The sequence below is a fragment of the Perca fluviatilis genome, chromosome 14, assembly GCF_010015445.1.
Source record: "Perca fluviatilis chromosome 14, GENO_Pfluv_1.0, whole genome shotgun sequence".
Classification (NCBI taxonomy): domain Eukaryota; kingdom Metazoa; phylum Chordata; class Actinopteri; order Perciformes; family Percidae; genus Perca; species Perca fluviatilis.
The window spans coordinates 18,413,935-18,441,810 of NC_053125.1; the positions used below are offsets into that span (position 1 = coordinate 18,413,935).

The 27,876-nt window shown below is 39.8% G+C and overlaps 4 protein-coding genes across 10 annotated transcripts in view; 2 read left to right on the forward strand and 2 right to left on the reverse strand.

Annotated features, from left to right (window-relative positions):
- The window catches only part of svep1 (sushi, von Willebrand factor type A, EGF and pentraxin domain containing 1), a 118,237-nt gene extending 106,472 nt beyond the window's left edge, over window positions 1-11,765 (forward strand). Inside the window, exons 43-51 of one of the 2 annotated variants that reach the window (XM_039822748.1) lie at window positions 345-408; window positions 1,044-1,217; window positions 1,349-1,525; window positions 2,550-2,732; window positions 4,607-4,777; window positions 6,151-6,246; window positions 7,586-7,681; window positions 8,543-8,636; window positions 11,461-11,765. In XM_039822748.1, the coding sequence (XP_039678682.1) occupies window positions 345-408; window positions 1,044-1,217; window positions 1,349-1,525; window positions 2,550-2,732; window positions 4,607-4,777; window positions 6,151-6,246; window positions 7,586-7,681; window positions 8,543-8,636; window positions 11,461-11,491 (1,086 nt within the window). In that variant the 3' untranslated portion in view covers window positions 11,492-11,765. The remainder of the gene's footprint in view (window positions 1-344; window positions 409-1,043; window positions 1,218-1,348; window positions 1,526-2,549; window positions 2,733-4,606; window positions 4,778-6,150; window positions 6,247-7,585; window positions 7,682-8,542; window positions 8,637-11,460) is intronic. The other variant, XM_039822749.1, reaches the window with a different exon arrangement.
- Window positions 11,766-11,857: 92 nt separating this feature from the next.
- txn (thioredoxin) lies at window positions 11,858-15,799 on the reverse strand. Its single transcript, XM_039822750.1, has 5 exons — window positions 15,650-15,799; window positions 14,428-14,532; window positions 13,654-13,719; window positions 12,787-12,852; window positions 11,858-12,253 (listed from the first exon to the last, which is right to left on the reverse strand). Exons 1-5 carry the CDS (start codon window positions 15,671-15,673, stop codon window positions 12,188-12,190), a joined length of 327 nt encoding a protein of 108 aa, XP_039678684.1. The 5' UTR covers window positions 15,674-15,799; the 3' UTR covers window positions 11,858-12,187.
- Window positions 15,800-17,458: 1,659 nt separating this feature from the next.
- LOC120573208 (prostaglandin reductase 1-like) lies at window positions 17,459-23,662 on the reverse strand. 3 transcript variants are annotated; one of them, XM_039822758.1, is made up of 9 exons: window positions 23,409-23,662; window positions 21,264-21,388; window positions 21,019-21,064; window positions 20,832-20,891; window positions 20,078-20,245; window positions 19,083-19,356; window positions 18,784-18,889; window positions 18,411-18,529; window positions 17,459-18,246 (listed from the first exon to the last, which is right to left on the reverse strand). In XM_039822758.1, exons 2-9 carry the CDS (start codon window positions 21,367-21,369, stop codon window positions 18,136-18,138), a joined length of 990 nt encoding a protein of 329 aa, XP_039678692.1. In that variant the 5' UTR covers window positions 21,370-21,388; window positions 23,409-23,662; the 3' UTR covers window positions 17,459-18,135. The 3 variants fall into 3 exon arrangements, with proteins under 3 accessions (XP_039678692.1, XP_039678691.1, XP_039678690.1); XM_039822757.1 differs by lacking the exon at window positions 23,409-23,662 and adding an exon at window positions 22,182-22,301; XM_039822756.1 differs by lacking the exon at window positions 23,409-23,662 and adding an exon at window positions 22,137-22,264.
- haus3 (HAUS augmin-like complex, subunit 3) lies at window positions 22,310-27,875 on the forward strand. Of its 4 annotated transcripts, XM_039822755.1 has the most exons (7): window positions 22,310-22,422; window positions 24,299-25,350; window positions 25,474-25,683; window positions 25,993-26,225; window positions 26,453-26,687; window positions 26,770-26,816; window positions 27,229-27,342. In XM_039822755.1, the coding sequence occupies exons 2-7, from the start codon at window positions 24,322-24,324 to the stop codon at window positions 27,233-27,235; spliced, it is 1,761 nt and encodes a 586-aa protein (XP_039678689.1). In that variant the 5' UTR covers window positions 22,310-22,422; window positions 24,299-24,321; the 3' UTR covers window positions 27,236-27,342. The 4 variants fall into 4 exon arrangements, with proteins under 4 accessions (XP_039678689.1, XP_039678685.1, XP_039678687.1 ...); XM_039822751.1 differs by having other exon boundaries at window positions 26,453-26,816; window positions 27,229-27,875; XM_039822753.1 differs by lacking the exon at window positions 26,770-26,816 and having other exon boundaries at window positions 26,453-26,738; window positions 27,229-27,875.
- Window position 27,876: the final 1 nt, after the last annotated feature.

Genomic DNA, 27,876 nt, shown 5'->3' on the forward strand with positions numbered 1-27,876 from the left:
CTCCTCAGCAATCAATAGGAGAGTGCAGTTACGGTGCAAACAGAATGAGCTGACTCACTCTGTTCCTGATACACTGATACTCACTGATATGCTACCCTCTGCAATTTGAATACTCACCACAGTGCCTTTCATTACACTGACAACACACCCAAAGAGGACAATCTGCTAACTTTAACAGCAGTAAGATAATTATGTAAAATGAAAAGGTTCATTGTTTCAGTCCGACATGAAAAAATCTATATTATGGATCTTAACTTTATTGTGTTTCCTGCTATTTCTACACATCAATATTTCTAGGTTGTCTACTGTTCTTGTATCTTTACATGTTGTTCTTGTTATCATAGGGAGACTCTATCCAGACCTGCCAGGGAGACAGAACATGGAGTGGCACCCAGCCAGTGTGTGTTGGTAGGTTTGTTTACACATGAGGGACAGACCAGGAAATGTCTTTAAGAATGTCAAATATTTAATCCTATGATTTTAGTGTCTCATCAGTAAAGCTGAGAACACGTCTTAAGAGTATTAAAACTTACAAAGACAGGAAGCCCCACACATATTGGCTATTTGTACAAAAATGCACACATTCTTTAGATTTTTTTAGTAATGTTTCATAGCTGAGCAAATACAGAGGACAATGCATTGTATGACATAATCTATGATGTAGATTATGATTGAAGTTGCGTCACAAGGCAGCACCTGTAATCTGACAAGTACACAATTTCTCGTGCCTTCCTGTTACAAAACAAACATCCTTTAGAAACTGTGCTGCAAATTGAAGTGGCAGAACAAGGCACATGACACCATTCCTTCTGTTTTTTCTGGATAGTTTATTCAAAACATTGTCTCCTATTTGATGTCCACGGTGCTGATTCAAGTCGTAATTATAAAAAAAAATGTTAAACTCTCAAAACAAAGTGAAACGAACATAATTTAGATAATTTAGATCTTTATGTTGTGCAATCTGTTACATTGTACTGTACACACATACATCTATACCACCACACCTTTCACATGTTGTTTACACTTGTCTGTTGTCTCCTCAGCACAATCCTGTGGGCCTCCTCCCACAGTACAACATGCACAGGTCCAGACGTCAGGAGAGACTTACCTACACAATGCCAGTTATATATGTAATGCCGGCCTGCAGCTGGTCGGCCCAAAGACTCTCATCTGTCTAGCCAATGGCACGTGGAGCCCGCCAGCACCTACATGTGAAGGTACGGAGGATGGCCAGTAAGCAATGAATTAAAAGCTGATTTGTTGAAGGCTCTACCTGTACTCAAGTACTAGAGTTCCGTTTCTCTTTCTGAATCATGATTTTACTCTTCATTATTTCCTCTCATGTCAGTGGCCAAAGGCTGCGACAGCCCGAAACAGATGCTGTATGGTAAAGCGCAAGAGCACAACCTCAACACAGGGCGCGCTGTGGAGTTCCAGTGTGATAAAGGCTACAACCTGGTGGGAGATTCTCTGGTGGTGTGTATGGGGGGCAACACCTGGAGCTCCGCTTTCCCCACCTGCCAACGTGAGAAACACTGACAGAGAGTTACACAGAAACATGCATGCAGAATACAGGGGGCGTTTAACTGGTGTGATATGAATAAATTAATTCACTAGTCACTACTACTTGCCGCTGCTAGCGTTTCCTGTTATGTTCGACTTCTTTCTTTACAGCTTGTCAACACAATCCTTGTTGCAACGGTTGCTTTTGATAAACTCCTGTGCATTTGGCAAACGTTTGCAACACAAAAGACCACACAGTGCAAGCAAACGCTCAGAATTGTTTGGAACATCACTGTGTTTCATTATCTGTTTCACAACATAACCTGTGGCAAAATAGTCAAAGAGTCAGAGCTTCTCTTACTTAATAGTTTAGAGACAGTTTGAGTCAGAGCAGTTCACTGGAATAGACACATGTTTGAGTCATGCGGCAGAATATGTGTAAAAATTAAACTCAAACTGTGGTCTCAAACTAACATACATTTCTTTGTATGCACTGTTGACCCCAAACATATATAACAACAAATATCAAGTGACCATAGAAATAGAGGCTTCTATATAGCACATACTGAAATCTTGCCCTGCATTAATACTGTCTTCTGTGAAACGTGTAAGGTGCTACTTTCCTCTGTGGCATACAGTATTGCAATGTCTGTGGTGGGATTACATTACATTCATGGATGTTTTCAGCGTTTATCTACCCCTAATTTACATACACAGAGAAAGGACTATCACCAAGTACAGCCTTACACTAGACTTTATAGGTATCACAGATATACTATAAATACAGAAAAAAAAAAGTTTTGGGGTACATAAGTTTTACTTTCTCCCCTAAACATCCATGTAAAGATAGATTTTTAAACTGTCTCAAATCTAAACATCTGTTATATATAGTCAGTACCCATGTTAGCTATGCCATATTGGTGTTGTGTCTGTGGTAAACGTGAGAAATAATACTTTTTTATTGCTTACAGCTACATAAGCTATTGCTTATGTGTCAACCACATAAAGACAGTTAGTCAATAATCCTTCACTTCTGGTACTTACAGCTAAGTCTTGCCCGGCTCCTCCAGGCTGGAGGGAGGACAGAAGCAGGAACGGATCCCAGCAGGAGTTTCATGTGGGACAGTCGGTCCGTGTCAGCTGTTCTAAAGGTCAGCAGGTGAAAGGCAGCGGCACCATCACCTGCAGGCCAGACCAGACCTGGAGCCCCATCAGCTCTGTGTGTGAAAGTAGGTGTTTTCTTCGAAGGTGAAAAACATTGTATATCTTCTTTGGGAAAGCGTGATTGTTGATTCATATCTGCAAGTATACAGTATATATTTTATTTAAAATAAATGTAAAACCACACACCTACAATATGTCACCACATAATCCACCAATAATAAAGCCTGGCCAATCCATCAGCATGCCACTAATATTGACAAATATTATATTAATACTGATGTATCAGTATTGGTACATACTGTATGTTGGTAGACAGGTAAACATCATTTGCAGTACATATGGTAATTGTTGATTTCTTTTTTGTATTTTTTGCCTCAATTCTTCTAAATTTAAATTTGTGTTTATTTATAATTAATTTTATAATTTATACTTATTTTAATTACTTGATTTGCAGTGATGTTTACTGCTCAAAATGTCACGTCATCTTTTGATAGTTTATACTTTATTGTTCGACTGTAAATGATTATGTCTTAATACATGCGTTTGTCACAACTCTTTCAATTTTGACGGATCATTTCCAACCATGTTTGTTCATGTAAAGTGTTTCTGTCAATATAGCATGTCCAGATTATTCAATTATTTTTTTTTTTCAAATCTCAAATATCACTTTTGGCCTAAACAAATCATGAATTGTTTTGCTTCTCCTTGCTCAGTCTGAGATCCAGTTCATGTGATTTGGTTATGTTCGGGGAAATCAATCAAATGTAATAATTGGATTGGGTGTTGATATGTACTACTAAGACTAGCAAATCATGTCATAATTTATGAGATAATCGGGTAGAAATTGTGTATTTGATATTTCACACCTCTGCATGCTCCCCTTGTCTTCTGCCAAACACTTCTCTACGCTTGCATGGCTGTTGGCTTCAATCTGCCTGTTAGCTGAAGTACCATTTCTCTCTGTTGTCCGTCTCTCACTGAGCTTTTATCAAAACAAACGGGGCTGTATCAAACCCTGTGTTGGTGTCCTGTATGCTGGACTAATTATGGGCACCTCTGCCGCTTCTATGGCAACCTTTGTCAGATAATCCTGTGATCTTTCTTGCGTGCAGTTGTCTTGAATATGCAAAACAATGGTGCTTAGGTTGCTATGGCTTTTTGTTTTGTATTTGCATGGTATTTATTCCCCTATATGCCTGTTCACTGTAATACTTTCAGTCCTCTTTTGGCCATAGGGAGGTAGTCCACCGATTGTCGAGCCACACAACTGAAGTATTTGACACATTTGGATATTTTGCATGAAATTCACAGGCAAAGCGGGATAGAAAAACACAGCTTGATTTCATACAATGGACAGATTTCTTACTCTGCAGTGCACAATTTTATATTCAATATTTTTTTATAAATATGTTAAGGGTAGACAAAATAACATTAACACCTTACATATACATTAGAAGCCCCAACAAACGTTTCTTGAAGCTCATATTGCTCAGTTGTTGTTGACACCAACGGAAGTTTAAGTAATTTCTTTTACGTTTTTTGTATATATTGTTGCAAAGTGACTCTTCTGTTAAGTGTTGTCCAAGAATTCACTTCTTGAATTGCTGGTACATGATTGTCAAACACCTACCGGCCTACCGAAACAGGAAGAGAAACAATGGGAGGCTTCAATTTTTATGAACACCTCTGACAGTCTCAAGAAAAGATTAACATAATAAGCTGCAATTGTACTATACTGTAAGGTGTTTCTTTCATTTTGTCCACTACCCATAGATTTGCAACTTTCCTCTTTGCTCAAACAGAAGATTGATATGCTCATCAACTTTTTAGGCCTTTCAGTAAAGTAGCAGCATGTTAAGGCAGAAAATAATTTAGACAGAGGAGACAGAAAACGTGGAGTGAGTAACTCGTAGGTCGTTCCATCTGGGCTGTTGTACAGGGGTGTCCTGTGGCCCCCCCCTCCATGTGGCCAATGGGGTGGTGCGGGGGGCGGTGTTCCAGTTCGGGGACGTGGCGGTGTACTCGTGTTTTGGCGGCTACGCCATGGAGGGCGTTGGAAGGAGCAGGTGTCTGGAGAACGGCACCTGGACGCCGCCTCCCACATGCAGAGGTAGAGAAAACACCTCTGTGCTCAACAGAAGGGACTCTCCCCTTTTCCCTGGACACTTCCTGCTTCCTCTGACTGTCCCTTTTGCAACATGACGCCGTGCTGCTTCTCTGCTTTTTAATTCTTCTCTGGACTGCCACTGCTCATCCCCAACAGATACAATTTTCTCTGGAGGTTATTAACATCCCAGTGCCTGCTCTCTCTGTCTTCTAATGCCTCCTTACCAAATAAGGTTGGGAAAGGATACGGTTCAGCTTCACCACAGAACCTCTTCCCTCTCGCCTCTTCCTGTGCTCTCGAATATGAGTACTTTGTAAATCCTGGATCCAGCCCCATTAAAGGAAGAAACCCGTGTCAGGTTGTTATGGGCTTGGCATTTCAAGGGCCGTTGTATCGCCTATTGGTGTTTTTTTCTTATTCCTGTGGATATAAATATACAATGTGACATGACAAGATAATTATAGCGCATCAACCGTTTGGTGGTCATTTTTTAAGCTATGCAAAAAAAACCTTGGTTTTGGTTTTGGTGGATGGCCTTCAGGATCAAAGTGGAAGAGCTTTGTTTGAGACTTGTTTGGTCTTACAGTAGGCTCTGTTGACCAGAATCCAGTGCAGGTTTAGGATATGTTGTGTAGAAGATTAGACAGTCCTCGAAGTTGGAATTCTGATCCATTATCAGCACGAGCCAGACCATATACAGAACTATAAACTGAACACTATATAATGTCTGCGGTTAAAACATGAAGTTCACTCTCCTGACAAATGTGGGGCAGTCAGAGGGAAATTGGGTTCAAAATAGAAAAACTATAAAAGCAGTGAACATCACAGACTAATTACACAATTTACAAACATAGGTACAGATAAGAAATCTGTCCCATATATTCATGAGCTTCTTCCCTTGTTGCAAATTTCAAGAGAAACCACAGCCGATCCCAAGCGACATGAAATACAAATGACCACTTACATGTTTTACATATGAAAAGAAGGGCTGGGTTCAGGCTATCCTTTCCCTAACAGCTGCTGGGTTTGTGCATGTTCCTATCTACGTGTACACACAGAAACACGCACGCACTCAGGGGGGTAATTTAATCTGCAGGTTTGTGAATGCTGCTTTTGTTCTAGTGCACGAGGTTGTTGTTGAAACATGGTTTTCCTCTTATTTCACTGTAAAGGGATTGAATACCTCTCCTCTGTACTGAAAGAAGATTGCCTTCTGTATGTGAAGTATAAAAATGTGTTATTCTACATGCAGAATATAATTTGTGTGTGTGTGTGTGTGTGTGTGTGTGTGTGTGTGTGTGTGTGTGTGTGTTTGTTTTGGGCAGCATTCCTCTTATCTGAATGTGACATGACTTTGTGTGTGTCCTCTCCCTCAGCGGTGTGTTGGTTGCATTGCCAGAACGGAGGTGTGTGCCAGCGGCCCAACACTTGCTCCTGCCCCGAGGGCTGGATGGGACGACTTTGTGAGGAGCGTAAGTATTGAATCAATAAAAGATTATTTAGTGAACGCTGTTGTGACGCAATCGTAACGTGATCCTTAGTGCGTTACAATTCAGACTCAAACAAACACTCCCTAACACGCGAACCAGCTTGCTAAGCAGGTTTCAGCGGACAAAGGTGCACAAACAGAGCCAGGGATAAAGGATGAAAGGTTGTTTTCAGCTGAGACATTGACAGAGTTATTGTCATTGATTCTTTGTACCTCAACAAAACACAATCAGATAGTTAGACATTTTGTCTCTTGCTCACTCAACATACAAGTTAAAGGAACAATAATCACCAAAAATCTAAACGCAAGATTGGAAACTGGCCTCACATTGATTGAAAAGCCGTTAAATACAACAATTAACACAATTAAGCAACTGAGGAAGAATCCTGCTGACTTTGCTGATCCTCCGACTTTTCGTTCAGGGTCGTCAGCAGGTCAAAGTTTGCAGATATCTTGTGAAATATCTCAACATCTACTTGATAGATTAGCACAGAATTTGCTTTAGACATTCATGGTTCCTGAAAAGGATAACGTCTACTGACTTTGGTGTTCTTCTGACTTTTCATCTAAAGTCATCATAAAGTCAATTTAATGTGCTGTTTATGACCAACACCTGCAAAACTAATGACATTCCATCCTCAGCTGTACTTTGTGTTTAGTGCTAATTAGCTCATGTTAGCATGCTAATACACTAAACTACACAGTGAACATGCCTAACATAGGAATGTTAGCATTGTCATTGGGAGCATGTCAGAATGCTGATGTTAGCATTTAGCTCAAAGCACCGCTGTGCATATAAGTTAAAAAAAAAAAAATAGTCAACAGTGTTAAATGTTACTTGACACTTGAGCTAAATTCCAGCATGGCCTAAGATTTATGCAGATTATTATAGTGCTTAAAACAATTAAGTCAGTGAACTAATTAACAGGTAATACATAAACATTTTATTTATTTCAATTATAGATTATAGTTAAAATGCTTAACATTCATTGATTCTAGCTTTTTAAATGTAAGGATTTTCTGGTTTTCTTTGTTTTATATTATGAAAGTAAATTGAATACCTGAGTTTTTTACTAAAGCAATTTGAAGACGTCCCTAATCAATATCTTTAAAAAAAAAAATAAAGAATAGAGTTATTTCTTTTGAACTTTGCTGTACATTTGCTAAAAAAACTAAAATATGCTTCTTTCAAGCCTGGGGTCACAAATTGAAAACTTGAATTTCAAAACAGAATCAAATGTTTGGGATTTCAACAAAGCGAGAGCGGACTGATGGTCTTAAATGATTTCCTGTTCACACTCCTCTCTCCTCTTTAATCGCAGCGATCTGCATCCTGCCGTGCCTGAATGGAGGCCGTTGTGTGGCACCCTACCAGTGCGAGTGTCCCACCGGGTGGACCGGCACACGCTGTCACAGTGGTGAGTTCATGTGTGAGTCAGTGGGGTGTGATGTTTAGGCTGGTACACATGTGGGTAAACCTGCTCACCTACTGTCGCCTTTAATAGGAATGGAGTGCATGCAGAGAGTAACAGAGTTCCCTTTGTGTCCCTGTAATTATCACCCTGACACCACTGACTCAGCGGGGGTTGTGTGACGCCAGTTTTTTTTTCTGTTTATGTATTTGATATTTATTAATAATACGTAACATTTATAAATATGTGAATTACAATTGTTAGTAAATAATAATGTAGTAATGTATGACTTTTAAATCTCTCATTTTGAAACTTTGCTATTACTACCTGATATTATTTCCTATTTTATTAATTTAGCTTTTCTTATGTTTTACTCTTTTGTACCTTTCAAATATTTAACTAATTGGATTGTTGTTTTTATATCAATGACCGTGTTAATGAGGGTTTGTGATAATGGCTTGCACCAAAGAATGAGTGAGCACTTAACCATCTGTCTGTCATGACGGTAGAGTGCACTAGATGAATCAGCCCTCCTTTAAAGGGTAGTTCCACCAGAATACTGCAGCTGCATTTTTCTCTTGCATCGACATTGTCTCGTCGCTCTCATTGCCGAGAGAATGCAGTAATAGAACAGGACTCGGCTACCTTATCATAAAACCAGAGCATATTTCCTTCTTTCTAGAACTCATCATTTTTGCAACTTACTCTTGAGCAAAAGGAATGAGGATTGTGTTGTGTTTTAATTAGTGTGTGTGTGTGTGTGTGTGTGTGTGTGTGTGTGTGTGTGTGTGTGTGTGTGTGTGTGTGTGTGTGTGTGTGTGTGTGTGTGTGTGTGTGTGTGTGTGTGTGTGTCTGCCATGTCCACAGCTGTGTGTTCATCACCTTGTCTGAATGGAGGCAGATGCATCAGGCCGAACAGATGTCACTGCAGTTCAGGCTGGAGCGGACACGACTGCTCCAGGTAATAAGAGACAGACAAACCAAAACAAAAAAGTTCAAATATTTAAATAAATAGATGGTATTCCGGCCTGAGCCCGACAGGCATTAAGATATTAATGTCTGAGCCCGACACAGTTAAAATCTAATTTTTTTTCTCATACTAATGACACATGTAGCCTACGTTTGTTTGTGTGGAAAGCCCGCTTTTATTAAACAACTGTAGGAAGGCATTCGGAAATGTCAACAGATGAGCACATCAGCGCACATGGGGCAACAAGTGCACGTTAACACAAGCGCACACCTACATAATAAGCTGTTTTAAATTTAAAATGTTCAATGCCTTATCGCGAGCCCAACCCGAATATCATTTCTAAATATCTGTCCGAACCCGCCCCGGCCTGTCGGGTACCGCTGGGTCCCGTCGGGCTGAGGTCGGGTATCCATCCTCTAATGCGTATGTACAATATATATTGGGTATTGTGTAAAAATCTGACTTATTTTGCCTTACTGTGACGCTGTCTTTGCTGAAAGTGAAGTAAGTAACTTAGTTCATGTGCTAATGAAATGGCCAGTTGAAGGATAGTTGCTGAGACTTGATAATAAGGCTAACTTGAAAACACATATTTGGAACACACACATTTATTAGAAAATCTAAATCCTACTGGCTCCATTTAAATATTTATTGGACATTTAGCTTTTTTTTTTTTTTTTAAACATGTATTTATTGAAATTTGTGTACATTTTACAGACAAAAACAGTACAACAAGGCACATAACACAAAACAGAAAAGAGACCAAGAATCAAATGTAGTACCCACAGTCATAAATCTGTACATCTATAGGTGTATGCTTACACGAAAAACATACCGCCATTGTTTATCTCAACACCGTATAGTACAGATGGCACACTGCAGACATTAGGAGAATGTTATCTTATTTAGACAAAAACAAAAAGCAAAAAAAGCCAAAAAAAACCACTGCTTGGTCCAGCTAGTTATCACTCCAACCATCCACATCCATATTGTTATTCTCAAGGAAATTGAAGAAAACGCTCCAAATTTTCCAAAACTTGTCAAGCCTAAAAAGTCATTCCCGTCAACCACTGCAATGTGCCACAAGGTGTGTCCATTTCCATGAGCAAGCAATGCATCGTTTGGCTTCTAAAAAACCAATATTCAGTAGAGACCTAACTTTGTTAGAGGTTATAAAGCTGTCTGGGTAGAGATTTAATAAGCATAATTTAGGGCTAAGGGGCATCTCCTCGCCAGTGATCTGGCGTGCCAGGTCCAACACCTTCCTCCAGAATGAGAGTATCTGTGGACACTTCCACATACAATAACATATGGTCATTACATTTGACGCAGGTATCTGGTATGTTAGAATTAAAGCGATGCAACTTAGCTGGGGTTACATATAATCTACTTATTTAGCATTGTTTTTTTTGTTGTAGGTTCACCCTGCTCTTCTATTTTGTACACTGTCCAAACTGCGGGTTGAATGGAAACTAAACAAATAAGCTTTACGAGAAGTCCATAGTTTCATATGAGTCATCCACTAGGAGCATCTTTATCAGCGGTTTTATGGATGAATCTATTAGAAATATTAGAGTTATTAGATGAGCCTTGTGTGTGTTTGACACAGGATCTGCCCCTAGTATTTTTCATTGGTCTTCACTGGTTTCCGCCTACACATTTTATCTGATTAACCATACAGACAGTACCACTGTACCACAGCAGCTGCTGTTTTTCTGTAGAGACGGTTCCAGGAATAACCTGTTTCAACAGGCATCTTAATTATTTATGTGGAAACTTTTGCCACCTAAAACACTGTTACAGTTCATACCCTATGTGAAATTAGGTTTACCTGGAATAAGCTCTTATCCTGGTTTTGAGAAACTTGAATACTGCACCATCTTGAGTACTCCTAAAGAAGCCAAGATACTGCAGTTTGTACAATACAAACTTGACCTGTCATGTGCAGGTGTGTTCCATAGAGTTCACTTAGTGTAATACAAGATATGATGATAATGTGTAATGAAGCTATACATTACATGCTAAAACAGAAGTGAAACATTGACCCCTAAATGCAAAGGATAAGCATTACTGTCAATCTTGTCTTCCGTTACTGGTGATCAAATGGAGATGCCAAATCCTGCAGTTTATAAATTAATAAAAAAAATAAAGTGTTCAGGCTGCTCAGTAGCCGGCTGGATGTCAAAGACACACCTGAAACCTGGATAATGGCTGAGTCATGTATACAGGGAAATGATAACTTCCTATCACGAACATGACCAAATCTAGGGCAAGACAAACTTGGATACTAGTGTGTTACGGTTACACGGTCTCTGTAGGTTGTCAAAAGGCGTTCTGAGAAATCCTAACTTGAATCAACACTGACAGTGCCATGAGTTATGAGCAGGGCCACAAGGAATCTGCAGATTTAAGAAATAAAACTAGAATGTTAACACATCTCCAGCCCAAGCAGATAAACAGTGCGCTGAATCTGGAAACTGTAAAAAAAATCCAGATTCTATTTGTTTCTGGTTATGTCATCTTAACTTGCAAAACAAGCAAATTCTGATAATGGAAATGTGATGTATAGGTGATGGGTAGCAACATTTACTTTTAAGTGTAATAAAATGACGAGGAAAAGACTTCTGAATCTGTAGCACAAATATCACCCTTCAGTAATAGTCTAATTTAGTTTTTCATGGGTTCTTACACTCAGCCTCAATGTACAGTTAGTTTTTTTTTCCTTTCAGTGTATTTAGTCAACTTTTTTTCACAGACTAAACCTTCATTTTATACATGTCGACTGACTACGGTTTCTCCTTCCTTCTCTTTGCAGGAAAAGGAAATCGGGATACTATCACTTCTAAAAAGCTTCCACTCCGCTCCATGTGAATTGTCTTATGAAGGGAATTCTTGTTTATTTAACTGTTACACTTGTAAACCATTCATTCTCATCTCTCTGCAAAGGCAAAGCAAGAACCATTTTGTAAAATAAAGCTGTATTTTTTCATATAGAGACTCAACAGTATTAAACATATGCTGCTATATACTTGTATGATGTGTAAAAACTATTGACGTGATTGTCCAGTGTATGTGTGTAAACTATTCTCACATTTTTATTAAAGCATAAATACCATTAAATGCCCTTTTAAAATCAGATTTGCTCTTACAGCAAGGGGTTGTGTATCAAAGTTTGAGTTTTTCGAACGCGAATTAGACACGTACAAAGTTCCTGTATTTCACCTTTTATTAAATCCACCTTGAACACGACAAAGAAAGTCAGGAGCAAAGCCAATCTCATATAAAAACAGAATTAAAAGTGTTCCTCCGGTGTCAGCAGGTTTTAATCAAATTTCAGTTAAGACCGTAAATACATACACCAAATTGACAGGACTAGAGTGTGTCACCAATTGTCGTCCGTGTGGAATAGAAGACATGATGGGTATTGTACATGACGTGAAACTGGAATTTCTCAGGGATGTACAAAGGACAACAGGGACTACTGTGGTTTATACAATGAGGGTGTGTGTGGGTGGTGGTGTGTGTGGATTGGTCGTGGGACTTTATGTTCTCAAAGCTTCCAGTTTCTGAACCAGTGTATCTTTATTAGCACCGGAGAACTCGTCCACCTGAAAGACAGTACAGACAGGAGGATTAAAGACAGCTTTAAGTTTAAAAAGAAACATCACAAGGATACCGTATTCAAATAAAATAGGATTAATATTAATTTGAAAATGTATTCGGATTAAGGAATTATAATGCAATAGGTCAATGTTTGTACACCAGCTCTGTACCATTCGTGAATTCCGTTGGTACGCAAAGATTTCTTTTGAGAAAATAAAACCGGTGCAACAAATTCTCTTCAGTCTTGTACGACAAGCCATTTAACAATCTGTCCGTCTGACTGGTTCTGGCGTTAGGCTTATTTTCAGCTTCAGCGGGTTTCAGCAGAAAAGCGCTGATGAACCGACTAACAGACAACGTTAGCGACTAGCTTGTGAATAAAGTTGAGCATTTAGTAGCTAAAGAGACATTTCTTTCAGGAGCTGATCGAGACCAATTCAGAGCTAAAAAAGGAGAGTCAATATTTCAGTGCAATTCACCAGGTGGCCAGAAACGTGAATGAATAATATGTTGTTCTTCACAGACAGACATTTTTTACCTTTACTCCGTTCTTGAAGAACAGGAATGTAGGCATGCAGCTAATCTTGCAGAATGCACTCACATCCTAAAAAGAGCAAAAGGAACAACGGTTAGATAGACTGATGGAGGACTGTTTTGAGCTAACATGCAAGGCTATAGATGATGTGAATGGGCCAAACCGACCAGGAGCTGTTAGGTCAAGACGTATGGTCTTCTTTAAGGAGAATAAACATATTGTGAATACAGGGATTTAAAAAATAAATAAAAAAATAGATAGAACACACTGAAGCCAGAAATAGTTTAGTCTCAACTTGTGAAATGCTGCTAGACTGCACTTGTTTAGATAGACTGCAAACAGGAAACCAGTGCGAGTCATTAGATCAACAGGACACCTGAGCCTCTCCCTCCATCTTCACTGCCTGCCTTGTGCCTTTCACAAAGTATCAGCCTCAAGTATTGCTCTTCCATTTTCTGTACGAACCTACAGCCCAAGTTGAAGTTGGTTAACCATACCTAAGTACCACTGTACCACAGCAGCGGTTTCTTTGTAGACAAGGTTACAGGAGTAAGCTGGCACCCGAACAAATAGGTGAAACTTTTGCTGTGTAAAACTGGAAATAATAAATTTGACTTAAGGTCTGTAACACAATACAACACATTCAACTTTAAAAAGTATCTAACTGAACTCAACAACTTCAGAATATCTTTATAAAAAAAAAAAAAGAGAAGATGAGCAATTTGGTCAGTGTTTTGCTCACTTACATAATACGAGTTGTATCCTTTAAGTCACTTGCTGTTGTGTGTTGGTGATCTCTGTACTAGCAGCAGTTGTAGTAAAACTATTTGTGCTTCAGGTTTACAACTTAATAGAAATAAAAACACTTACCTCGGCCTCATCCACATCCACCTTCAAGAAAATCACATTATTGTTCTCTGTTTTTTGTGACTCTTTCTGCAAGAGAAGAAGAAAAACTTTAGGAGAGTCCAACAGTGATCATATGATCGTGAGAAAAGGATATAGTAATGTATTTATGTTCCCAATTTAAAAAAGATTTATATTAAAAAATTAAAAATAAAAATAAAAATAAAAAAGGTATAGGAGGAGCATGTCTACAAATCTGAAATCTTAGGTCTATTATTATTATTTATTTTTTTAAGTTATTCACAGCCATCACATTTTCCACTTAAGCAGCACTCCTTAGCCTAGCCCACAACATTTGAGCTCGGGAAGTTCGTGTTCATATTCAGACTGGAATCTGAGTAGGACGACGTCAGGCTAGCATTTCCTACTTAAGGTTGGAACAGCTTAGGATACGGTTGTCTGAGCAACAAGAGATGCTGCCCTTAAGCACCACCTATCCCTCAGGAAAGGGCTCCCTTGAACAACTCAAACGAGAAAAATTTGATTCACAAAAGGCTGCATCTACGGTGTGTCTAAATGTCTTAAGTCATTGCCACAGATTTATGAAAGTGACCAACATTGTCTCAAAAACATTTTGTTGGTTAAAAATGATTTGAGAAGTGAAATAAACAATTTTCTCTCCCTTAACAGAAATTTGAGTATGAAAAAACAAAAACTCAATATGATCTTACTTTGGTTTTCCTTTATCTAACCATTAAAACAAATAAATCATTCAACTATAGTTAATCATTCACTTACTACAAATTCTGGGCCAATCTGTTTACAAGGGCCACACCAGGTGGCTGTGAAGTCCACCACTACCAGCTTGTCTCCAGCTTCCGCCAGGATGGCTTTAAACTCGGCCTACAGAAAATGAAAACAGTTAATAACGTTTGGAACTTGTTTTGATCAAGCAGTGATGGATTAACTCACCTGGACTCAGTTTATTCACTCTTTATAGCTAGCAGTCAGCTACATTTAAAGGCAGTACAGGACCAAGACAAAATGACTATTTCCCTCATAAAACCGCGAGATCTGACCATGCTTACGAGTTATTATACTTGCGTTGCGTTTACCTACACAAATATGTATACGGTTACCTAAACCAAACCTTATCCCCAACCCTAACCACAGATGGGGGCGCTACGCAACACCGGCAATGACGTCTGGGTATTATAATAAGCTTTGCTTTGTAATAATAAAAAGTAGCCTAACGTTACATTACAGTCCCCACCCGAGCGTCCAGAAAACGCCCAGCTACAAGTTGCTAACGTACAGCTCCACCCGCTACTATTGGCCAACATTAATACAGCCTCATTCGATGGAGATACCGGTCTGTGGGTCCTCCCCATGGATGTATTAAGATATCGGTCCTCCCCTAGGACATTTTGAGCGTCAAACACTTCATAAGTGTACGTTAGCCCACAGCCGCTTTTCTGGAACCGATCTAGCTAACGTTACGTGGAGATGCCGGCTAACGCAGTTTAACAGCCCAGAGAGCTGGACAGCTTGCTTGACTCTGGACGGTAAAACGGATCTATTAGCGGCTGTTGATGTGAGAGGGGGTTAATTGCTGGAAGTCAAAGACGTGTTGGCGCTGTTGATTTTTTTCTTTGGCGCTGACTAAAACCTCTTTGGGGCGCCAAACATTCCTCTATGCAGGAAAAACCCTACAAGATGGCAAAGTCCACATGGTAGCGGCGGCGGCACGCTATCTATCAACCCAACGTAATTCACGCTGAATCACCCAGTCAACGAAATCTGTGCCTATAGGTTTACTCTGAATATTAGCTAAGTCATCAGAGAGGTTTATTTATCCAGCTCCCTGTCAACTAACACAATCCTAGAAAATAAAACTAGAGAATGGGTGAAGGGAGGGGGTCCGGTCGGTGGAGGCTAAACCCATCTACTAACGTGTTACAATGGCGACATCCAACAACGGTAAACGGCCAAAGCTGGGATAAAACAAGACACAACTTACCAAGTCTTGCACTTCGCGAACCATGATAGCTGTTGAGTGAACGTCCCCGAGGTGAACAAGGAGCGGCTAAGTTTGTGAATCCTTTTTTTCAGCAGACACTCCGCGTTTTTATCGCAGCTGCGTCAAGCTACTCAACCGCAGGCCACACCTCAGCGGAAGTCAATGTGCTTTAAAAATAAAAGTTGCTGTCATTGTGACACGGCGTTGAAGCGATGGGTTTGTGCTGTGGCTGTGAAATGTGCTTTAACTGCATATTTATGTCGTACACATTTGACAATTCATATATTATTTGTTTTGATTCTATATGATGCATTGCAAAGTTTTCTCTAATAACGGTGTTTATTTTGAAGGTTGTCAGCGACGTAATATTTTCACTGTTTTTGTTGCTTTACGCCCCAAATGATTTGACGCTGTTGGGTGTTGCCATTTTTATTATCCATCAGCCCAACTATGGCGCTTGAATATAATACTGTTCCATTTTGTCTCCCTGTACATTAGTGCTTCTGCATGTTTTGTAATCGTTTTGATGAACAGTCAATATAGAGATAAAGCTGACTTAATCTGTTAACATATTGTACTGTAGTCTATTTTTGTATAATTAGTATTTTAATTACCTTAATTGATTATATTATTTTTTTATGATATTACTGTATATTTTATTATCTCCTCCTATAAGTAATAGTATTTAAATAATTGCAGGGAAAGCGGTTAATAGTAATTCAAGTCACAATGACTTGACAAATTCTTGTTTTACCGTAAACGACTGAGTCAGCGCAGCTCAATTCCAGTGTAGTAATCCCGTACGTGATTTACCGGTTTTACGTCATCCCCCTCCTCCTCCTCCATTCTTTTAATCTTCACGTTTATTTTGTGTAACTATTTCCAAATATGTGGTGTAAGCTAGTATTAACAATTCGGTTATTTCCAACAAGCTGGGATTTGCATTTGATGTTGCCTTTACACCAACTAAATTTATAAAACTGAACGTAATATTTTGATACTTTTAGATTTCTAGACACTAGATTTTAAGGATTTCTTCTTCAAAGTAAAATCTTGCCCACTTTGGTATAGACGCATACACATTTGCCTCGTTCATCAAGCTGAGCAAAATGTGTGCTGTGCCCCCAGTCAATCCCTCAACCAGTAGTGTGTCTTGTCACTTGGCATACAGTGTAGCTTTTAATGTGCTTGATATATGCTCACACAAAAAGCTTAGCTATTAGACCACAGACCAGTAATATTTTGTCCCTTTTGAGATTTTTTTTTTTTAACTCCCTGTATTTTTTGGTGGACATCAAACAATTTTCCAGCGTCATAATGACATTATTTTGATCATTTGAGCATTAAGCTCTGCCCCAGAGCGTCATTACTGGTAAGTGTAATTTTGGGATTGGGCTATAGGGGCCTGGGTCAGTAAAAAAAGTCATACTCCTCCTGGAGGTATGTCAACTCCACATTTCTACACCAAAGTGGGTAAACCTTGTGCTATTCTACTGGACTAACAGCATCCTATGTAACCATGGAGCTGGGGCTCTCATCCCCGCCACAACCTTATGAAATTCAAATGAGTGTCTAAAAATACATTTAATGATCGTTGCTGATCAAATAAAAAGCTGCATTTGCAGTAGAAGGCTAACAGTGTCTGCTCTATCATCTAGACTTCACTCATTTTAGGACTGAAAAGAGAGCACATCTTCAATAGCTTTCTTTCCTGTTCTCAGGCCATGCATACATTAATACTATATAGATACCCACAGTATGCCATATACAGCCCAACACATACAGTAAGTGAAATATGTTAACAGAAAATTTGAAAACAAATACGCTGAATTTTATTACTTATACAAAAGCTCTCACTAAATACAAAGCACATGGTTAATTATGTTACAGTGAGTAACGTATGAATGTATCAGCAGCAGATCTACACATCTCATTCAGGTACTTTCTGGCATAGAAGACCAACAATCTTGGGTCGACCTCATAGAGTAAAACGCTCTTCTCGTACCTTGCCGATTTCCCACAGTAGTCTGAGGTCTCCCAAACAATGTTCTGTATACTCAATTATCTGGATGGTGGTTAAAAACTAATTTGTAAAAAAATTCAGTAGGTTCAACTAGTTTGCTACCATGTAGTGGCACATGAGGAACAAATGCTAAGATTTGTGCTTCCAAAAGGGATTCTTTAAAGTAACTATTTTATTTAAACGCATTACCAAAAAATGTGCCTTACCATGAATGAAAATCCAAACCTAGCAGATGTTGCAGTTTGATAAAACCATCTAAATAAAAAAAATGGTTTCAGACTTAACTCTCTAACAATGACTTCTGAACTAATGCTAAATATGATGAATCACATTTTTTTATCTGTTAATACGAAGAAAAAATAGTTGCCAACTGTCTACTGCTCAGTCCTTCATGTATGAATTCTGTAATAATGGGTCAGGTATTAATAATACTGATTCTTCTCCATTGATCTCGCTTTCCACATCAGACTGCGACAATAGCCTTGCCGACGTTTTCTCCCTGCAGTATCCCCATAAAAGCAGCTGGCATCTTTTCAAAGCCTTTTGTGATGTGCTCCCGACACTGCAGTTTGCCCTGCAGATGCAGAATAAATAAATCACAAAATGACAGAGAGCAGACACATGGGCAACCCTACTAATTGAGATTAAATATTTACTAAAGACACACACACACACACACACACACACACACACACACACACAAAAAAGCATCATGAAAAATTGTTTTTAGTCACTAACCTCTTTCAACCATCCTATCAGCCTCTTAAGGGACTCCGGGTGCTTGTGCTCCCACCTGCTCTGCATGAAGCCCTCCATCTTAAGCTGCTTGAAGATCATGGTCAGGTGGGGGTATGGGCCTAAGAGAGATGGTTGAAGAAAACAAAACTTCCAATGGTAGCACAAGGAAACAAAGTCTGTACATCTACAATCTACAGTTTGTACATTTCATCCCACATTTCAGTAACACAATGTCGCCCTCTAGTGAAAAAGATGCAAAATCATCTGAACATGTGAAGTTGTTAGGGGTGAATAACCATTTCATTTTATTTTTTTATTTTTTTTTTAAAGCAGGTTAAAGCAGAGAAATTCGCAGGAATATTGATATACACACCTGTTTGGGGTGTGGTGTCATTATATGTGGAAATAGCTCCACACACAGCTATTCTTCCAAAGTTCTTCATTTGCTGTATCGCAACGCTTGAAAAAGGGCCTCCCACCTAGAATGAAGAAGAAGTGTCAGTTAAACCGGTAAAAATAATTGCAATAATTAAGTTTTAAACATTTAGTCGACAGTGTTAAAGTAAGCTGGAAAACTCGATCGTCCACATTAGCCAAACAGAGAAAGGAGAGCATAAATATGAAGTGCTCAAGGACACTTTACGGGCGTGGAGCTACACCACCATTGCTTACATTTTCAAAGAAACAGTCATATCCTTCTGGAGAAGCCTTCTTCAGTGCCTCCTCCAGGGAACCAACAGTCTTGTAGTTGAAGGCCTCATCGAAGCCCAGTTCTTTGAGGAAAGCCACCTTGGCATCAGACCCTGCTGAACCCACCACTTTACAGCCCTTGATCTTTGCAATCTGGCCCACCACGGAGCCCACTGCCCCGGCTGCAGCATTCACCAGCAGGGTCTCCCCCTTCTGGAGTCCCAAGACTTCTTCTATCCCGTACAGAGCTGTCAGTCTGGAGAGAACAAGAAAGAGTATATTCCATTAATTACAAAAACTAAAACTGTGAGGGTCTGTTTTTCCTTTTAGTTCCACAGAGCAGCCTCTTTGACCTTCATTATGTAAACTCTTTATAAATGCTTCCATACCAAGGTAATCAGTGTTTAAAAGATGACTTCAACTCCCCAGCAGGACAAAACATCTGGAGCCTTAACGGTTTATTTTCTCAAAAAAAAAAAAAAAAAAGACTAAACTCAGCTGTTCTGCTGAGGATCTTTAAAATAGCTAAGAAACAACTCTCTCCCTTTAACTGGCCTCAAACATAAGCAGGGAAATGACAATAACTTTTCCAGATAAGCAGTCTTATCTAACACGTACTCAGGGAGGATAAGGTATTCTTTTTCTGCATAGTAGTTCACACATGAGAGTAGCCCAAGCCTACCTTCTACTTTTAGCTACCAAGCTGAGTTTCTTATCCCACTCCTTTATCTTTCCTGTAAGATTTTAGGTCTTGCATCTTTAACTTATATTCAAATATGTAAATCAAAAGAAATTTGTACTGATGATTCAGCTCAGGCAGCTTCACGTCCATCATGTTGTTGTAAAAGTTGGAAAAACAAGTCACAGTAAATTGTCTTAGAGGAAAAGTATTGCATCTTTACTTTTGAAAGCCTGGGTTGCCACATATATCTCCTCTGCATTCTATTTCTATCTATAAAGGCAAACCTCTGTCTTACCCTGGCATGCCGATGCCACCCAGAGCCAGGGACAACGAGACGTCTTGCGGCCAGTCAGGCATGACTGGAATGAGGTCTGTCCCATCACAGACTGTGTGGGTTCTCCAGCCACAACGACCAACAACATGGCTTCCCACAGGAAATGCTGGGTTACTACTTTGAATCACTCTACAGAAAAAACAAAAATAACACAAAAGCAGAAGAAAGAAGTCCTCGGTCAATGAATATGTCTCACCTGTTCCAACTTCCATCCATGGCATCACTGAGCTCATTTAAAGTTGCTAACTAAACACCAGATTAAATAGAAAATGAAAACTACCTTAAAAATTACAACTCTTCAGTTTTTTTGATATATGTGTTGTGGTATCCTAGAGGACTGTATGATGTCAAATCATGTGGCAGATGAGTTTTATGCACTTCGCTTCACAACAGTGTAAAGATAATACAGAACATGTGTTTAAAACAGATTATTTTGAGGTTGTTTGGAAAGTTTGGTCACGGAGTAATTTATTATGCATGTTTACCATAAAAGACATTCCCACTGAAACGGACTGAGCATCTGAACACTTAACCAAGAACATTTCAATTGTGCGCTTTTGCTTTCCAGTCACTGTGAATCAAAGGGTTCAGTAATTAATAGCAGGTGCAGGACGGGTTCTGTTTCAGTAAACATTGGGGCATGCACGGTACATACACAGATTAAAGACATTCCTGTGTGTGTGTGTGTGTGTGTGTGTGTGTTTGTGTTCTTTACTTGGCCACTTGAGTTCCAATCATCACATCGCCTTCATTCATGCGAACCCTACTGAATGGCCTGGAGAGACAAACAGTGCATTGTATATGCATTTTTTGGATTAATGAATGATTTATTAAAACAGAGTGTTAACAACAATTATACTTTAGAATGTTTTTTCAGATGCCCGGACCTGCTCTCCCCTCACCTCATGTATGGGTCGACACTGAGAAACACTGCTTCCAAAAGCACCTCTGAAACAAAGAGAGACATCAGTGCAAAACAAGTGTACACTTGAACAGATGTTTTCCTCTTCTGTATGTGACTCAATCAAGCAAATACTGACTCATTTAAAGTGCTTTGGGATTGTTGTTTGAAAAAAGAAGACGACAAAGAGTGTACACTTCTCTTCAAGCTTAAGCAGAGAGAATAAAGAGACAAAAATCATCTTACCCCCATCTTTGGGTGCCGAAAGCTCCTCCACCTTAAGCTCAAAGTCGCTGTCCTTCGGGAAGCCGTCAAAGTGCTTGGTAAGGATCCACGTCTTGGCTTGGACCATGGTTATCTGTTCGGGGCAGCTGTGAGAGATAAAAGCAGTTGTTTGAAATGAAACTGACAGTAACATTTGGTGCAGTGATCTCATTCCCAGCGCTGTGCAAAACACAAGACATGTTAGATGTACTACCCAGTTACTAATAAGTGAATTCAAGTAAAAGCTATAATAATTCTTTAAAAGCCTACTTGAATCATGATGAGAAAAACCGAAACTTCATAAAGACAATTAAACTCATAGGTATGTGAAACTAACTTGTGGATATACTGTGGGTCAAACTCAATCACATTTTTTTTCCTGCTTATTTAAAGAGCACAAAGTGAAGTAAATTGACGGCTTACGTTACACCTTAGATTGCAGTATCCTGGCTGTTTACACAGAAGTTGGAATGTATTCATCTTGACCAAATATTCTTTAATGATAACGTGAACTTACAACTCAAGCACATCGATGATAGCTTGGAATGATTTCTTTCCGGGAAAGATTTTGCTCTTAATACGGTTGAAAGAAGACGGCAGGGAGTACATGTGTAACGTTAACGTTATTAGTATGTGATAACGTTAAAGTTACATGTAACAACCAGTAAGATAACATTAGTTATTAACCATAGTTCGAAAAAGCAAACCGCATAAATGTACAAGCTCATAAGTGAGACGTGAACTCCCAGTCTGCTTTCTGTTTACGAATGCCACCTCTCCTATAAGCAGGTAATCTAGTTCGTTTGAGTAGGTTATATTACATACAGCTCTATCAACGTTGTCCATATCACCTACCTATTGTCGTTCTCCACAAAGAAATAGCAAAAGTCGTGAACTCACTGAGGACAGGAGCAGGGAGCAGCGGCGGAGGGTTGTTGAATAAATTGGGAGGCGAGAAGGCAGGAGCCAGGCTTCAATCCTTAAATGTATTGGTTGGAATGAAAAGTAAACGCTGCCTCCAACGTATGACGTAGAACGTCACGTCGTTCCTGCGTGTCGACGTGCCGTCAGTTTGGATGTTTAGCGCGCGGGATAATTGGCTAGGATGATATGCTAACCAAACGGAGTTCCTGAATTGAAAGTAAGTTAATGGAGTGATAATTGTTTTTCATTTTACCTTTGTCTGTCAGATAATGTACGAAATACATTGCTTTTGACATAACTGCTTGTTGAAGTGGCATGGTAGTTAGCAGGCTAGCTATAACGTTAACTACTTTCAAGCTATTTTGCTGGCTAGTGAGTGTAACGTTACCGCAAGTCAAAATTAAGATAGCTAGCTAACCTCTGTGATGAATCTGCATGCTAACGTTAATAATACGAGGGGGTAGCTAGCTTACCTTTACCAGATGACCGAAGCGAATATTTGCCTCCTTTCTGCCTAAGCACATCTCAGTTATAATTAATATATCAGCATTCAAGCTATTTGCTAAAACACCGACAACTATTTAACGTTAATGTTAGAAATTTAACGTTACAGAAAAGTTTTTCTTAGCAAGCGACTGCAGTAACTTAACGTTAGCTTGTAAGAAAGATTCAGAGGCGTCTGTAAAATAGCTATAGTACGTTGTTACTGTAACGTTTGTGATAAAGAAGAACTTAGCTAACGTTAGTGATGTTAAGTTGGAGTTGATACTTGAAAGATAATATAATGTTATAGGCTATATGGTATATGAATTATACGGCTATTAACGTATACAATGTAACGTTACTTAGCTTAACTTTAACTGATTATTATCCATGCTGATTAAAATTTTAAAGTTAACAATACACCGTAAAATGTGCCAAAAGCTGGGTGAGCCTCGCCCTGTTTATCCAGTATAACTGTTAACTTCAAAGCTCAAATTGAAATTGGAAAATCAATTTTACGTTTGATAGCTTGCATTAAGAAAGTACAACCTAGCTACATCACAGCTTTTCTTTAATGGTTTTCTGTTATATATAGTTTGTATACTACTTCCTGTAGTGTTTTGTGGCATAATCCATGGAGAAAGGAGTCACTGTTTAGCTGTCCTGACAAGAATTTTTGGACTACATCAGTGAAATTCAACAACCCTGCAAAAATCTTACCTTGATGAAGGTTATAATTAGTGATGTGCGATACCACATACCACAGTTGTTGTTGTACAGTATGATATCCAGGGGGACGAAAAAGAAACCTCTAAATTCTATTCTGTTTAAACTATGGGCTATATGCAGCCTCTCTCAATACACTCTTAGCACTGATCTCGGGAAAGTTACTCATTGTTGCATTTATTTCATTAGGATAGCTTACTTCATGTTTCACTAGTATTTTCTATTTGAACAAACTGCTTTCTGTTAGCTTGTTGTAAGAACGCTGGTATTTCGGGGAACTCTAACAGTCACAGAGCCGCAGTGCACACACAACTGACTGGCGGAAGGAGAAGTAGTTCCTTCCCCTATCTGGATATAATTAGACTTTTCTGGTGACAAGTTACTTATGATAACATAAACACTTTTTATATGAGAATCGATACTAGACCAGGAGACGTTGGGATCGTAAATATCGATACTTTAGTATCGATCCGCACATCACTAGTTATTTTGTTGAAGCTGTTTTGGAGAGGTGTTGATTCAACTCTGGTCAATTTGGAGGAGTTTTTGTGGTGATGTTGAATTGCATGTGTTATATTGCATATACTGACTGAGTGGTATTTTCTTATATTTAGTCTACCCTCACTGATATAAATGGGGTGGACAATATATTAGAAACACAAGGCAATTTAGCAGCACCACAAACTACTACTTCCAAAATGACCAGAAAACAGTCTCTTTTTGAGTGCCTGAATTATCCCCGATCCTGATATAAATCAGGACGTCTCTTATTTTAAGAGATTATGATGATTATGCTTTGTATTATATACTCTCACTCTCTTTGTATTGGTCTTCACCTAATCCTCCTCCACAATTCACATTGTGCTGACTACCACAATAACAAGGGGGCACAGAGTGCTGAACCACCATGTTAGACGGTAGCCAGTTTGTGGATGCCGTGGGCCGTCTAGGTTATCCTGGTGCATCATCATTGAAGGCCTCCGACTTCGACTGGCTGTTTGACTGTGCCCCGGAGAACCTTCACTTCTTGCGCTTTGTCTGTCGGACCCTTAACCAGAGCAATGTTCTCACTAAGGAGGAGGTACATGCTTTTCAGGAGCTGCGTAAGTCGGGCAAGCCATTTCTGGATGAAGCAGCCTTGGGCGAGCTCCTTAAAACCATTGGACCTTCAGATGGGAGCAGTGCAAACATCTTAGGGTCCTCTTCTTCATCTTCATCTGCTGTGTTTGCAGCTGAGGGAAATGTGGCCATAGAGGACTTGGAGGCAGAGCTCCAGGCACTGCGTAAAGAGAAAGAGCTAAAGCAACATCGTTTTAACAGGTTACAGGTTGTGGCCACCTCTCGTGCAGATGTTGATCTACGACTTAGTGAAGAGCGGGAGAGCGCTGCATGTAAGCTAAAGGAGGCCAGCGCTTCCATTAGAGCTGAGAATGCAGACACCAACGCTCTATTACAAAACCTAACAGATGAGGTGAGAAAGCTTGCTTCGTACCTCCCAGTTCAGTCGGAGGCCAAGCAAAAAGGAAACGGAGAACCCGTGGCCCCATCAAACCCTTCTGTCTCAAAAAGCCCCACTGTCCTCCTTTCTCAGCTGCCCTTGGATCCCTACCTGCACCAGGAGGAGCTCAACACTAAAACACTAGCTGCCTTTACTCAGAAGCATTTCTTCCAGGGCATCGCTGACATTGTTGAGACTTCTTGCTCTGAGCGCTTCCAGGTCCTTGACCTCAGTTCTTGTGAAGATGGAGAGGATGAAGAGAACAAGCACCAGGGGAGAGAGAGGGAGGCGCGAATGGTGGAGCACAGGAGGACAGAGATGGCCAGACTTCAGTGGTCTTATATTGTGGCCCAGCACCAACTGATGCAGGCCATGGCAGAGGAGAAGAGTTTCAAGGCTGGACTAGACTGGCTCTCTGAGAAGTCCTCTCATACCAAGGTAAATCGGACATATTGCATGTTTTATTATTTCATGCAAACTGTATCACAGTTCTCATAGTGTTTTCATTTATTACTGTTTATGTTTAAGCTCTACTTCATATCTATCTCTTCACTCTACCAGAGCATATGCATGTCCTCCTCACTGCATGTCCGTGAAGTTGTCTCCAGGAAGGAGTTGCAGGCGGTGGAGGCTGAGCTGGAGGCTCTGCTCCATGGACCAGTACCTGCTGCCCTCAGAGAGTCAGCCCGGTTGCTTAATGTGCCGGTAGTGAGGGGAGACCTGGCTTTGCAAGTAGCCCGGCAGGACTACTACACCTCCAGACAGAATCAGGTTAGTTGGTGATATCACCCATTTCACCCTTAGTTTTTCAGCAGGGATCAGGTTTAGCCATCAATCAGCTTTGCTTAAGCTACTTAGAACTAAAATGTCTTGCTCCAAAACATTTTAATGAGATACAAGGTGCTTGGAAACATAATACTGTTAAAAGTGACCTTTTTACTAATTAGATCTAGCAAACTAAGAATTAATGACTAATAAAAGTCATAGTTGGATCCCTGTGTCAAACATCAGCCTTATGCATTGTAGAATGAAATAAAACCAACAGCCATAGTAAAAGGAAATTTAAATTTTCCCTCCTAGGTACGAGACTACCTACTCCGCCAGAAGGCTTCCTTTGAGCTGGTGCTCCTGGGTCAGGAGATGGAGTTGAGGAGGTGGAGGACTTGTCTTAAGCAGCTGGAAGAAGTCAATAGCAGACTGGTAAAAGAAGGTGAAATGGCAACCCTTAGAATTGAGTCCCTGGCACACCCTGACCTGGCCATCAACCCCAGACCCAACCCTATCATCAGCTGCAAAGATGCAGCCTTCAGCAGGTAAGAAGACTCAAGCTGTATGTGCTGTATACCTGTTTCAGAGCTAAAACCGTTGAGAGCATTTAAAAAAAAAAAAATGTGTTTATCGTCAATGTCAACTTTTTTTTTATCTATACTAGTATACCTTATTGAATTCTAATAATTTATTGTCCTTGTCTTCATGGATAAGGCCTAAGAATATTTGCAGACCTAAACCAGGATTATTCACTTACCTCCTCTTTCCTCAGGCTGCTCCAGATCCTTGACCATGATTCAGACCATGGTCGATCAGAGCCTTTCCGGACATATGAAGCATTGAACCACGCTGCTCGTGACCTTGCAGGCAACCTTCAGGTGACCCAAGATGCTCTAGCTGGTGCTGGCCGTGAGCAGTACTACACAGCTGCTCGTCTTTATGGTGACTGTGAGGCGCTCCACAGGGCAATGTACACAGAGCTCCAGCAGCTGGTCTTAGGGCCGCAGGTACGTCCAACGGCCATCACTGACCAGGAGCTGCTCTGCCCTAATGCACAGGTGGGTTTGTTTCCTTTTCTTTTCTGCACAGTCATCTTGGTCAACTATGCAGAGTGCATTTCAGAAGCAATCCTTAATGTGAGTCAGTTGAGTTTTAAATTACTAGTCGTCACTATTGGTGAGGGAAGCTGGTAGCACAATATGTTTTTTCTTTTGCACAGTTTTCTCATATTTCACAATGTCAAGTACTTTAATAAGAAGACACGGGTACAAAAGCACTGCATGACTAATGGTTCTCAGGAGGAACTGTTTTGCTGGATGACACAAGCTTTAGTTTCAGGAACAGTGTTGTATTGTACTTTTATATTGGCACATTATGTCTGTTGTTTGAGATGTTAACAAAGTATTTGCAAGTAAGTTAATTAATTACTTTTTTTAATTACCTTATTTGCATAACTAGTTGTGTTTTATTGATTAATATGTGAGTGTTCCCTTGGCCTGTTGCTTTTTTCTTAGTTAATTTCTCATTGCTCTTCCTTTGTCTGTACAGGAGCTGACGGTGAAGCTTCTGGGAGCAGAGTCTCAGCTGCAGAGTTTGCAGCATGTAATGCAAGACATCATGGGGGAAGTTAAAGCCAAGCGTTCTCAGCTGGAGCGCAATGCCCTCCTCAGGCGAGAGAAGGAGTTGTACATCTACTTCCACTTGGATGCCCGGCTGCTGCAGAAAGTAGTGGAAGATCTGGAGGGCAAAATGGCTGCGAAGAGAGGGCAGCAGTAAAGCCTGCCACAATGAATAAGGAGTGCCAGCTCAACTTCAGTGTTGAGTTTCTGTGCTAAGGGAGTCAACCGGTGTTATAAAGCTTGAAGATATCTTATAAGTACACTATGCTTTCAGTGGACGAGGTTTACTAAGAAAGCCCTGCTTGTGAACCTACTTCAAATCTGCACCTTCACTTGTTTTATGCAAGAGACGGGGCTCAATCCTTTGATTCTTTTATCTTTGGGACAACACTCAACTTGGGAAAAAGTTTGATTGCGTATGGAGCAGCGCTGCCTATATGATGATTGGGATTAATTTGAGTGTGTTTTATTTTAAACAATTTTTACATAAACTAATCAGGTTATTTTGTGTCTTGTGTTGTTCTAAATATCTTTGTTTTCTTTTTGTCATCAAATAAAGGAAAATGTTCTGTTTTAT